This window comes from Neolamprologus multifasciatus, chromosome 3 (genome assembly GCF_963576455.1).
Source record: "Neolamprologus multifasciatus chromosome 3, fNeoMul1.2, whole genome shotgun sequence".
In the NCBI taxonomy this organism is placed as follows: domain Eukaryota; kingdom Metazoa; phylum Chordata; class Actinopteri; order Cichliformes; family Cichlidae; genus Neolamprologus; species Neolamprologus multifasciatus.
Window position 1 is genome coordinate 35300555 of NC_140441.1, and position 13933 is coordinate 35314487.

At 40.9% G+C, this 13933-nt stretch overlaps 1 protein-coding gene across 4 annotated transcripts; it reads left to right on the forward strand.

The window, feature by feature from the left end:
• The first annotated feature begins 1571 nt into the window (after positions 1 to 1571).
• ttc29 (tetratricopeptide repeat domain 29) lies at positions 1572 to 13507 on the forward strand. Of its 4 annotated transcripts, none has more exons than XM_085153751.1 (12): positions 1572 to 1686; positions 2177 to 2268; positions 3207 to 3290; positions 3870 to 3929; positions 5925 to 6088; positions 6262 to 6438; positions 8310 to 8522; positions 9671 to 9756; positions 11246 to 11337; positions 11636 to 11759; positions 11892 to 11981; positions 12297 to 13507. In XM_085153751.1, exons 2-12 carry the CDS (start codon positions 2195 to 2197, stop codon positions 12462 to 12464), a joined length of 1332 nt encoding a protein of 443 aa, XP_085009877.1. In that variant the 5' UTR covers positions 1572 to 1686; positions 2177 to 2194; the 3' UTR covers positions 12465 to 13507. The 4 variants fall into 4 exon arrangements, with proteins under 4 accessions (XP_085009877.1, XP_085009876.1, XP_085009875.1 ...); XM_085153750.1 differs by having other exon boundaries at positions 3204 to 3290; positions 12297 to 13505; XM_085153749.1 differs by lacking the exon at positions 1572 to 1686 and adding an exon at positions 1740 to 1883.
• Positions 13508 to 13933: the final 426 nt, after the last annotated feature.

Here is a 13933-nt window from a genome sequence, read left to right on the forward strand (position 1 = left end):
TACTGTGTCTTTTTGCTCTGTCAGCGCCCACAGTCAAAATCATTCTTGGCTTTTGTTGTTTTATCCGGACATTTTTGTGACTGGCTGTGGTTTAAAACTCTGTCTGCAAGATTTCTGCAACCATTTGTGCTCACGTGCAATAACTAAACTGATTTATGAAGAACAAATTAATGAAAAATAAATTTAATGAAATGAATGAACACCTCTCTGCAGCATCCTCTGGTGTGTAATGCTACTATTTACAAGCTCCTCATGAACCTCTGTCATATGCAGGTCTTACGAATTACTGATAAAACTGCTAATAACTGATATATAACTAATATTTAAAAAAAAAAAAAATTCCCCCCTCGCCCCTTCAGGTGGTCTATCCTTCAAGCTCAGGTCCCTAGAGGCCTGGGATCTTGAGTGTCCTGCGCAGTATCTTAGTTGTTCCTAGGACTGCGCTCTTCTGGACAGAGATCTCTGATGTTGTTCCTGGGATCTGCTGGAGCCACCACCTAGCTTGGGAGTCACTGCACCTAGTGCTCCGATTACCACTGGGACCACCTTCACCCTCCACATCTTCTTCTCTGGTACTTCTCAAGCTTCTCCCGATGCTTCTTTCTGCTGTTGCTTTCATTCAGTATCGCTACATCTCTCACTACAGCCGCTTTCTTCTGTTTGTCTACCACCACTATGTCCGGTTGGTTAGCCACCACCGTTTTTTCCGTCTGGAAGTCACACAGGATCTTAGCTCGGCCATTCTCCACCACCCTAGGACTGCGCTCTTCTGGACAGAGATCTTGGATGTCGTTCCTGGGATCTGCTGGAGCCACTATCGTTTTTTAAAAGTGCTTTATAAATAAAATTGGCTTATTATAATATATTAAATATTTGGAAAGGTTTTGATCAGATTTTGATCAAAAAGCACAAAGTCATTGTATGCCACCTCCCACAGGCTGACTCTGAGTTTGGAAAACACCCTAACTAGATAAATAAATGATAAATAAGTAAATGAAGTATCAACCCATTTGCTCTTTTATTACAGCTAAGGGCACGTCAACATATCAAATTGAAATCTTTCGCCATTACTTTCATGCTTTTTCACATGAGTGTTTTTCTCATATAAAAACAACAACAAATTTTGATATGTCAAATGTTTAACTTTCTAATTCAAACATTTGACAAGATTATCTGAAATTTATTACGTTAAAATTGTGGGATGATATGAAATTTTGACACATGGATAAAAAAAATATTTTTCATTTTTTTTGTGGTGGAAAGAAGCTTTATTTAAAGTCAATGAAGCTTCTTAAAAATTAAGCACTCTCGGAGATAAAGGTGTAAATTTACAGGGAAAATACTGTCAGACTTTATTCCTCTTCATTCTGGGATTAATGCAAAAAAAGAAAAGAAACTTATCTGTTAGAAGAGAAAGAAAAGAGAAAAAAAAAGGACTTTATGAAGTTTTTGTTAAACAGTTTTTACAAGATGCACATGTAGTCACCACGAATGCAATAATAACAAACCCATGGAATAAATAAAATTAATATGCACACACAAAAAATGATTGTTTTTAATGGGACCACCTGACCGGAAGCAGTTCAGCTCGTTGCTCTGGTCGACTCACGCTTGGTTCGGTGTTGTCATAGTGACGAAGTTGAGTTTGCTGGCAGCGTGGAAAGTTTTTCTTTAATTAAACTGGCGGTGAGTTCGTGTTTTTGTGCTTCTTTCTCCGTGTGTTACATTTGAAATCTTAGCAGGGTTACTGTTATTTTATTTTATTTTATTTTTGTTATTCCGGTTTAATGACATTAGCTTCACGTTCTAGCTTCATTCCGGAGCTTTTCGGGTGCACCTCACCCGCTTCACCGTCACGAGCAGCTGGTTGTGTCTTTCTTTCGGTAATTCAGGAGCTCTGCGTGTGTTTTTAAAAAGTGCAGCTGTAAATATCACAATTAAACTCCAGAATAGTCTGCCTAACTTATTCTCACTTAAATTATTGTAATTGTATTTAAACAACCTGCGCTCTTTGGTGACCCTGTTAGATGCAGCAAAACTGTTCAAATCAAGATAAAAATAGAATAGCGGGAAAGACAAACCCTGTGATTTTAGAAGAGGCATCAGTGTTAAACTGATTGAAGTTCATACATAAAGTTTTCTGTGGGGTGGGGTCCTCTCTCTCTCTCTCCACCAGGTTGACCTGCAGGTGAAGATGAACACAGCGGTTGGGTTTCTCCCTGAAATTAATACCAACAAAAGCAAACAGAGGAGCAGCACTTACTACAGGTAAGGACCGGCTGCAGGGCAGGAAAGGGCAGAGAGCAAGGAGGATATCTCACCCTATCCCTATCACCTCCTGTCACATCATCTCTCTGCATGTCCTCTGTTATTACATCCACAAATCTTCCTCTTTTCCTCCTTTTTCTTTCCTGGAACACCCACACAGACATTCTTGTGACCTTGTCTTTACTTCTTCATCAACATCTTATCTGTGTATTCGCTAAATACTAGGGCAAAGTATTCCACTGCTTTCTTTATCAAAGATATTTCATAGTGCTCAGGTAATGAAAACAAGCACCACATAGCTGACAGGTTGTTGTATTACTGATGTGTTTTCTGTGTCATGCCATAACCTGTTGATATGCTTTACATCTTTGACAGCATGGCATTAGCGTGAGGACAGAAGTAACCCTCAGAGTAAACTTTAACCTCACTTTCAGTGTTCGGTGCAGCTCTTACAGCTGCTGGTTGGTCTCTTAAAGACAGGGTGGAACTGAAATACGCCCTTGCCTTTTTATGGACAGAAACAGGAAGTTGTAATCAGAATATGTGGCAATTTACCCCGCTATCAGATTTATTACAGTCATCACTTACTCCATGTGCATCTATTGTGTTTCAGTGTCATTCATTTCCACTTACTATTAACAGATGAACTGTGGCACTATTAAAGAATATTTGATTTCCTTCAGTGATGACTGACGCAGTCCTGAAGTATTCAAACAGTGTTTCCTCAGCATAACCAAAGCGCTCCACCTACAGAGTGTGCTTAGAAAGCAGCACTGGTGCTAACTGCAGGTCTTTGGAAGTAATTTGCACTTAAGGCTTCTTTGTTTAGAGCAGCACTCAATGTGCTGGAGAGTGCAGTGACATAGCAGCAGGGTATCAGCCTCTGAAGTAATGATGGGAACTCAACTTCCCGTGTGTGTGTGTGTGTATTTTAGCAGGATGAAGCAGACGAAGGAGTCCCTCAGAGCCAGACTGGGCCCGGCTCGACCAGCAGAGAGTCTGACCAGGAAAGAAATCGCTCTGTGAGTTCATCCTCAGTGTCACTGGGTGGATTTTAACACAGGCACCACCACTTTAATCACCATTTTATCATATTTGATAATGTCTCTGGTTGGAGAAGTGGGCACTCATAGGGATCATTTTATGCGAGCGCGCTCAGAGCCTGCAGCTGAGAGCCCAGCTTAGTAGTGAAAGTTTATAACCACCATTGTAGTCCCTGTGATCTCTGACTGTGGTTTGATATTTTGTGGAGTAAGTCCAAATCACTTTTATCTATATAACGCCAAATCACAACAACAGTTGCCTCAAGGCGCTTATTGTAAGGTAAAGACCCTACAATAATACAACTAACACAAAAAAAACCCACAGCACAGCTCTCAGGTGTACAGGTGCCAGTCAGCAGTTAGTTTAAGGAGTTAGAGATGCACTGCTCAGCAATCGTGACCGTGGAATCTGAGTGGTGTGAGTGCCCCCTGCTGCAAAGAGAGGGGCTGCAGACTGATTTTTCTCCTGTGACATGCCCACGCTGAGCTGCCTAACATCATCTTCCTCCTCTCTCACATCTGTAATCTTTACTCCTTCTCCTCCGTCTCTCACATCAGGTTCAGAAGCAGTCCGAAGCAGAGCATCTGTGTGCAGCTGCTGCAGGAAGGTTTCCACAGGTATCTGTTTCTCTGTCAGCAAGATAAATGTTTAATGTCTGACTCAAAAACAAGATGATCAAGCTGATTGTTGCACAGTTTTGCTGATGTACAAAAACAAAATTACCATCAGTGTGATCAAACACTCACAGACATGAAATACATGTTTTTTATAATGAAGAACTGATTGTCCATCAGACATGCAACACATTTCATTATTTCACACAGAACCCAACCAACACTGCTTGTTTCCTATTTTCCTACAGCACCCAAACGCCTCAGAGCCAGCTGTTTTCCACTGTACAGTGATGTTAAATATCTAGCTGAGCTTTTCCTTCATGCCATCAACACTTTCTGAGTTAGAGACCCCCAAACTGTCAGTGTTGGGAAGGTTACTTTTAAAATGTATTCCATTACAGAATACAGAATACATGCCCCAAAATGTATTCTGTAACGTATTCCGTTACGTTACACAATGAGAGTAACGTATTCTAAATACTTTGGATTACTTAATATATTATCATGCTGTTTACAACTACATGAATGTACTATTGCTGTGATTTATTACTGTTACTGAAGGTCCGCGGCTCCGAACCGTAGTAAAGGGACCTCTGGCTAATACGGTGGGTTCTGTGTCGGGCTTGTAGCTGAAAACTAGCTTTACTTTGTTGTCTGGGTCACTTTGCTAGCAAGAGACAGAGAGGCGTTGAAAGGCTGCTCCAACGGAACTTATTGTTTTTGGAGGAAAACACGAACACGGTGTACAGTCGAGTCTTAATAGCTTACTTACAACTGGGCTCGTCAGGCACTCTTCTTGGCTGCAGTGGTTATTATTATATTTACATGCTTCCAGCTCCCGTTTTTGCTCGATGACAGCTCGTACTTTTCCTTTTTCTCCCTCCCTCGCTCACAGACACATAACGTGTATGGCAGCATTCTCCCTGCAGCACGGACTACACTGCCTATGATGCTACATTCTTTAGAGCTATACCTGTAGCATTCTGCCTATTAGCTTAGCACAACAACAACAAAAAGGCCTCTCTCACCCAGGAAACACGCAGAGAGAGAGCGTCACCCTGTAACCATGGCAACCGTAACGCTGCCACCTGGAACAACAGAACATAGCTGTCAAACAAAACCCAAACAGTCCTGACCCGCCACAATATGAAACAGGGAAGTACCGCCGTGTAATCCATTTATTTCAACAAAGTAACTGTATTCTAAATACCACCTTTTTAAACGGTAACTGTAACGGAATACAGTTACTCATATTTTGTATTTTAAATGCGTAACGGCGGTACATGTATTCCGTTACTCCCCAACACTACAAACTGCACAGAGTGGCACTTTTTAAGTCATCTTATTTTGACAGCAGCTCTGACCTCTCTTAAGTTTGTTAGTGCTGGAGACAGGTGTGTGAGATTTTCAGGCTTTGTTAAAATCTGCAACCAAAGATAAAACCTTCTCATGGTGTACGTCTCAGTTTCAACAGCAACTGCATTCATTTAATGTCTATGACACAGGGGGAAAAGAGCCGGTACTCTGGAGAAACCTCCAAAATGCATTTTATGTTTTGTTTCTCCCCCACACCAGACTCATCTCACTGCTGTGATTCCTCCCGTGTTATATTGAATCTCTGTTTGACGGTTCATGGCTGATGCAGGCGCGGTGAGCATTTGAAGTTATTGCTATCAAAGAAAATCCGACTTGGAATAATTACTGGCTGCAGCAAACTCCAGTTTCCCTTTGACAGGATCATTAGAAATAGACTGTACAACAACAAACAACCGCATTATAAATAAAAAAGAATTCATGGAAGATGGAGGCTTCCACAGTTGATGTTTAGCTTCAGTGCAGCACATTTCTAACAAACAGTGGACTGGTGCTCTGACGTGCTTTGGTAGTGGCCTGCTTTTCTCAGGTGGTCATTCGACTTTTTATTTGGTGATATCTCCTTAGATTTCAAAATTACACAAAGTTAAAAAGATCCCCCAAAAATGTCTTTCTGTCATTCAGGTCGTTCTCTGAGCTCGTCTCTCTGCTGCGCTCTGATCAGGACTGGAGGGCGACGGCTGAACTGGGATTACTCAGGCTTCGTGCTCCTCCTCTGGTGGAACAAAGACACAAAATGGAGACCATTAGCCAGCACCTGAGCTTGGCTGAGGAGGCTGAAAGGACCGGTACACACACACACGCACACAGAGCCTCGATTCAATCCTTCTGATTCCAGTAAGGCTTCATTTAGTGATTAGTGGGTTTGTGTGTCAGTGATATAATGAGTGTAAAGTTATTGTTGGTAGAACACAGAACAAGACTGCATCCATGGTTCAGGACCAGGTGACTTCTGTTGCAGGTACCTGGTCCACCGTCTGCGAGGAGCGTCTCCTTTTGGGTCAGATCTTCTCAGACCCCGAGGACCTCTGGCTCCGCTTCTACTTCTACCACAGCTGTACTGACAGAGAGAAAGGGAGGTTCTCCAGAGCAGCCACCGAGGCCCGGGCCTGCCTGACTGAGCTGTACCTGGATCAAGGTGCACACACCGAGTATAGAGACAGTGAATGATCAGAATCACAGCACTTTATTAATCCCTGAGGAAAGTATGTAGTCACAGTTGCTCCAAGACAGTAGAAACAGTAACTGACTAATCTGAATTACTAACGATGACAGTGAATAATGAAACTCTCTGACTGTCTGCTCTTAGCCTTAACGTCCAAGCATCCATTCAGCCTCAAACTTGCCTGGTTTATTTCTGGTGAGCGCAGTGCCAAGGTCGAGGTGATTCAGATGAGCAGCACTAAAAACTGCAGCCAGTAAAACCTTATTAAGATTAAAAGAAAGTCAAAGCTGAACATGAAGTTTTGTTTTCTTCTGTGTGTTTTATTTTTATGTGAGACTGAGGCTACGTCCACACGTACCCGGGTATTTTTGAAAATTGAGATTCTTCTATGCGTTTGCACCTTTCGTCCACACGTAAACGGCGTTTTCGGTCACTGAAAACTGAGATTTTTTAAAACTCCAGCCAGGGTGGATATTTTCGAAAACTCAGTTTTTGCATTTACGTGTGGACGAGAAAAAACGGAGAAAACGCAGCGTCAAAGGTGTGCGCCTTTTTTGACGTCACACTGTGCGCCACGTTATTGTTTCAGTGAAATGAATTTCTACAATACTGTTACTGTTAATTGTACTCTCTGCAGTGTTTAAATGCTTACATATACACACACAGTTACTGTCCCTCCACACATACGACTCGGCTCTGCTTCTATGCCCCAGCTTTGTTTACTTTTTCCCACCGAGGCTTCTAGACTTCTGATTGACTTCAACATTTCTACACGGTTAGGAATATATCGCCACCTGTTGCTTTGGCATGTTCCTAGCAGCGTTTTCCTTCATTTCTGCATTTACGTGTGGACGGGATTATTTTTTAAAACGAAAACGGAAAATCTCAGTTTTCAAAAATACCCGTGTACGTGTGGACGTAGCCTGAGTATAAGTTAAAACTTTTCCTTTTGTCACCTTATTTAACTTGCATTTGCAGTGGAAGGTGTGGCTTCTCCTTTCAGTTTGATCCTGAAAAGTTCATTGTAAATATTAATCTTAAACTTAAACATTTGAATTATTGTAAAATACCAGCCAACCTTGCAGTCCGTCTGTAATACGTTTTAGGACCACTGTTGCCCGCACTGTGGGAGTGTCTAGTGCTCTGCTCTGTGTGTAAGTGGAGACCCGCAGATGTACACACAGTCCTTCACTGACACTGATGCATTAGTCTCTTACCTAAAGAGGGCAGTTGTGTGTTGGTCCTTTGTGAGTGTTGTAGCTGTGTAGAGTCACCAGGGGGCAGTGTTGAAAACATAAGATCCCCTCTTGCTTGTGCTGTTATTGGTCCTCGTGATAAATTACAACATACAACACCCCAACCATCGGACATCCCTCTATGAGCAAGCATTTGGAGACGGTGGGAAGAAAAAACTCCCTTTTAACATGAAAAAACCTCCGGCAGAGGAAGCTGGTTGGGGGTGACGAGAAGAAGACAAGACAAAGAACACACTGTGGAATAAAGCCTGAGATTAAAAATAACTCTAACTCAAATTAATAATTTATTGTGACAGGGTGGTGCAGAGAAGACATGAAAGATGGAAGACACACTGACCTGAATGCAGCCCTCTGTGTTAGTCTTAAGGCGTATAGGTCACCTGATTGACCCTGTGAGCTAAATCAGCACTCAAAAAATTAAACATTTCTTCACTCAGATGATCTAAAACTCAAGCTTATTCCTTCAAAACCAGCTAGATGTTTGGTATTTTTATTTGATTTAGTTTTGTTGCTGTTTTTTCTCTTTATTTTCCTGTGACGGTTGAATTCATGTTGCACCGACTCTTATAAAAATGCCACCTCTCTCAGGTGAGCTGGAGGAGGCGAGGCAGCAGGGAGAGCTATGCCGCAAACAAGCGGAGGACGGCGGCTGGCTGGACTCAGATGGTCAGCCCCTGAAGCTCCGGGCATGCCGGGATCTGTGGAAGATCTACAGAGAGCTCGCGGAGGCGCCGCTGGCCGCCGAGGACCACAACAAGGCCCTGACGCTGCTGCACGAAGGCAACAGCAGGGCCGCGGAGTGTAGGTGGAACCAGGGCTAAAAACACAGTGGGAGGCAGCGCATCGGAGTAATCTATGCACGGAAACACACACATGTGTAACATTTAGATTAAAAATAGACCAAGGAGGAGGTGTTTGTGCTGAGAGGATCACAGTGAAGGCAGGAGCAGAGAAATATTCAGCAAAACAATGAGTACCACGTTTTCAGAGGGGGTTAAGAACTGGTCCTGATAGCTACAGAGTTTGAAATGTTTATTCTTCTGAAGAAGGAGGAGATTTGTCTGTTTATTTATTCTGTTTATTAAATTAAATTACAGGATTTTTTTTAACCATAATCCAAGCGAAAGCCTCAACTCAGTCGCCAAAAAGAATTTCATTTGTGATGCATCAGAAGAATCGAGCCGAGACACTATATATAGTATATACACTATAAAGAGTTCATTTACGTTACGTTCATTTAGTACAGTTTGTTATTCACCTCTAAACCAGCCTATAGTGCTGTTATCCATCTAAATCAGGGGTGCAAACATAAGGCCTGGGGGGCAAAAACTGGCCCACAAAAGACTCCACTTTGGCCCCACTGGACAGTTTTAGAAAACACAAAGGAAGGCTTGAAGTTTGGATTTTTAACTGTGTTTTTATAAGTTTTATAGCTTTATGTTTATTGTTTATCTATTGATAATTGATTATTTATTGATATTGATGTCTCCCATTCGTGCTACACCAAAGAAATTAACAAATATATAATTTATGTTGAAAGTTTTGTGGTTCGATATAAACATCAATAACACCACACTCAGTGACCTAAAGGTCAAAGGTCAGAAAGGTCTGAAAATCTTGTGAATGCGAGACAAGGATTTTCAGTTGATACCATGGATCTACTACAAGGTTGGGGGTTATTGCTGGGCATTTGATAAACAAACATCTATGATTATTATTATTATAAGTATTTTTTTTACAAAAATCCTGATGATTTTACTTTGAAAATCACAGGAAGATCTTTGAATTCGAAAACTAAAACCTGTATATGGATAAATTCCTCAATAGAAGTCAGGCCTGCTAAACAGACATCAGACCGACTCTGCTTAAAAGACCCTTTAAAGTGAAGCTTTCATCTGATCACAGAAGATTAGTTTTTATAACGTAGTTTTTATTTTTACGTCTTTCAGCTGAAGACAAACACATGAAGGGGGAGGCGGCTTTCCAAGTAGGCCTGGCCTATCAGAGAGCAGGAGACCACAGCACAGCCAAAAAGGTACCAAAGATTGTGTTTGACTTCTGAACGCTACGAAGAAACCCAAACTTCATCACCTCTGTGTTCAGACCACTCTGCTGAAGATATTACTCTTTGAACAGCTGGTTAGTAAAGTTTTATCAAAGACGTGAACAAAGTGTCATAAACGTTGGAGCAAAAGGTAAGCTTCAACCAGGTAGAGAAAATCAAGGGCTCAGGGAGAGAGGGGAAGACACGACTCGATAAATAGGAGGACAGGATGATTTATACCCTGATAAGGAAGAGGAGAGAGCAGAACAAACAAGCTGGGAATCAGGAAGACAGATAGGAAGTAAAACTCACAAAGGACAGTGAAGAAAATGGACTTTCAAAGTAAAATAGGAAGAAAGCAAATGCAAACATTAAACAGAAAAGAAGAGGGACTAAACAGTAACAGAGAAAAAAGGGAACACAGGAGGTTAATGAGATTAAGGGTGGTTTCCAGGAAGTCGGAACTTCTAATTTCCCAGTCAGAATTTTCATAGGCAGACACCGAGCATTCTCCATCCACGATCAAGCTGCAGCTGCGTTTTTTAAGTGCAAAAACACAAATATTATGCTGTTTTACTAATGATGCATGAGTGGCTGTGTTTACTAACTAGAAAAGCAAATCCTGTTTTTCACGCTTTTCCAGCTTTCCTGCTGGAATGCAATAACTCGGGAGGGATGTTACTCCTGACGTCTCACACGCAGCTTTGAAGTAAATGGAATAAGACTGAAACCAGGGAGACAGATTAAGAGGTGTTAATAGTAAAACCCAAGAACAGAAAATCAAACTCAAAAACACAGAACCCGAGGAAAAAGGCAGTTTAGGTGGGACTATTTTAGGCTGCGGATGAATCCACATGTGTGTGTTGTAAGGCAAGGCAAGTTTATTTGTATAGCACAATTCAACAACAAGGTGATTCAAAGTGCTTTACAGATACATTAGAAACAAAAACAAATAAAAAGCATGATTTTAAATGGATTAAAACAAGCAAACAAACTAACTAACTAATTAACAAACAAACAAAACAGTATATAAAATCAAAACAGATAAAATCAGAACAGTAGATAAAATCAGTAGTTAAAATGTAAGTTTTGAAATTTAAGCTTAAGTGCGGATTTGGTGCTTTATTCAGATGCAGCTGAGAACAGGTGAGTCTTCAACCTGGATTTAAATAAACTGAGTGTTTCAGCTGATCTGAGGCTTTCTGGGAGTTTGTTCCAGATATAAGGAGCATAAAAGCTGAATGCAGCTTCTCCGTGTCTGGTTCTGACTCTGCGAACTGATAAAAGGCAGGCAACAAGTCACACAAAAGAGCCACTTACTGTGTTTTAAACAGATTTCAGTGGAGCCCCATTTCATACGCACATCCACCCAAAAGTTATTCAATTGTGTGTGTGTGTGTGTGTGTGTGTGTGTGTGTGTGTGTGTGTGTGTGTGTGTGTGTGTGTGTGTGTGTGTGTGTGTGTGTGTTTGTGTGTCCAGTTCTTTAACACCAGCATGGAGATTTTTCACAGCCTAGACGGCACAGACAGAGCGGTGAAGGCCTGCATAGCTTTGGCAAAGTCTCTAAAGAGGTACACAGACACACACACACAAAAGTGTATTATAGTGACTAAAACTGAATTAAAAACTTTTACTTTAGTTACAGTAAAGAAAACTTTAACTTTAGGTTAAAAAAAAAAAACTGCTTACAAATGTAAACTAATTAAAAAAAACACAAAGGAAATTTCTACAGTTTAAGTTGTCTGGAGGTCTCTGTGCAAATGTGAGTCAAGTAACCTTGTAGTCAAATGTTCATTTTCCATCTTTGTGTGTGTGTGTGTGTGTGTGTGTGTGTGTGTGTGTGTGTGTGTGTGTGTGTTTGTGGCACAGTGAGGGATACTTCGAGGAGGCGGTCACGTGTCTGGAGAAGTTAGTCGCCATGTCTCGTAGCAGCGGACTGCATCACAGACTGATCGACGTTCATCTGTGTCTGGGAAACATCTACTTCAGCAGGGTACCAATCACACCCCACAGTATTCAGTGCAGTAATCAATAACCGATCACACTGATTTATAGCAGCTGAAAAATGTTAGCTTTGCCTCGTAAACACCTGGGCTTGCTTCCCCATCTCTGTGTGTCTCTGTAGAGTCAGTATGTGAAAGCTGCTGAGTACTACCTGCAGGGCTACAAGGTGGCCTGCACCACAGAAGATGTGGCTCGGCTGCAGAGAGCGCAGGTCGGTCTTTTCTTTACGTCTTTAGCAGTCGGCCGTAAAAGCCTGATGAGGTATCCTTGTCACACAGTTTGTGAATGCAATACCTCGGGAACAAGGATGACATGTTACTAGATAAAAATAGAGTAAAGGATACACTTGTGCATCCTTCATTAGAGTCCTATTGCCTCTCCTTCAGCCTGTGAACTTTGAGACCTGTGACTCAGGAAGTAGTCATGAAGTTAAATTGACTGAAGAGTCTGAGGACATTTCCTCACAGTTTATGTGGATCCAGATGTCGACTGTAAGGCCGTGACCCCGCTGCTTTTCCTCCATCAGGTGTTGGTGGCCTCCACTCACGCCCACGCCACGATTGGAAAATACAGCGCCAACCTTACCTCAACCTCGCCCGCCGCTCTGCAGGCGCTGCTCGCCTGGAAGGTGAAACGTGGACGCGAGGACCTCAGTGTGGATTCCGAGGACTACTACTCTCCTGCCTGTTTTTAACAGGCCATCGTTTGACAATATGAGGGAGAGAAAAGAGAAGAGTTACCTGTTACCGTGAATAAAGATGAAACCCTGAAACATCTGCTGTGTGCTTTGTCGAGGCCAAACATTTTGGCAGCAGCACAAATTTACTGTTTAAATTTTTCTTCAGATGTTTTTTTTTTTTCATGTGGCATCGAGATATCATACAGATATGATGGAGTGGAGAACAATCATGAGCATTTCATAACATAAAAAGACTTTTATTCATAAACAAATCAAATTTATACAAAGAGTCAGTAATTACAGGGCTGACCCTGTAAACTTGCTATAGGTGTGAATGGTTGTCTGTCTGTGTTAGCCCTGCAACAGTTTAGCAACGCGTCCCGCATCTCGCCTAAGACTCATTTTTACTGTCATTCAAACATTTGAAAGGAAGGAAACACAGATCACAGTAATGAAGCATGCTAACAAAGACTATAAGATGCTATATGATAGCTGGGATAGCCTAGAACATCTACGATCGTTTACCCAAATCTCGCCTCCGTATAGTATCAATTAAAAATAAGAGTGAAAATGATAAACGCTAAACTAAAGATGGCTCCTTTAGAAACCTTTCCTTCTCTTTCCTTTCCTTCTGCACCGTGGTTTACTTTTGAATTGCATCAGCTGAAGGCCATCATCCACAAAGAAATGTACAACAGTCATAATGATGTCATTACAAGGACGCTCCTTATCACACAGGTCTAATCACAGCACGTCACGAGATCCCTTTTCTGCATAGTTAACAATGTACTACAACCACACAATTCATCTGTACTCAAGCACTTGTAATGTTTTAATGTCAGTTTTAATACTCAGTGTTAAAATTTAGTTTTATTGACTTGATATATAGTTTGTTTGTCATTGGTTATTGTTCATAAGTCTTCTATTAAAAGTGACCTTGAGTGTTTTAAAAGACGTTAAATACTGAATACAAAACTGTGGTAAGAAGAGAAATGGACATCAAAGCATGAGGTTTGGGATTTCAGCCTTATTTACATGTTATATACTGTTGTTCTCAATTAAAGTCAATTCCAATTAAAAGTCAATTAAAATTTGTCGATTTTGTTGTGTACAAACTTCAATTTTTTTAAATATTTTTATGACTTGTTCACCTAAAACAATATCTCATTATAACAATTTTCTAAATATTTTTTTTACATTTTTTAAAATGTTTGCTATGATTATTTGTTTGTAGTTAAATAAATGGCACATATTTTTAATAAATAACTTTTTAAATATTTACTAAAATGTGTTAATGTTATACTGACCCTTACATCCATTGTTTCTTTACCTGTTTCTTACACAGCTTTATTTATAACAGTATTATTTATACTTTTACTTGTATTGTGTTTTTTTAACCTATAAATAATGAAACTGTATCCTAACATGTAATCTTTTATTGACATTTTTCAGATTCTGATCGTTACACGCATGTTGTGGTGCTT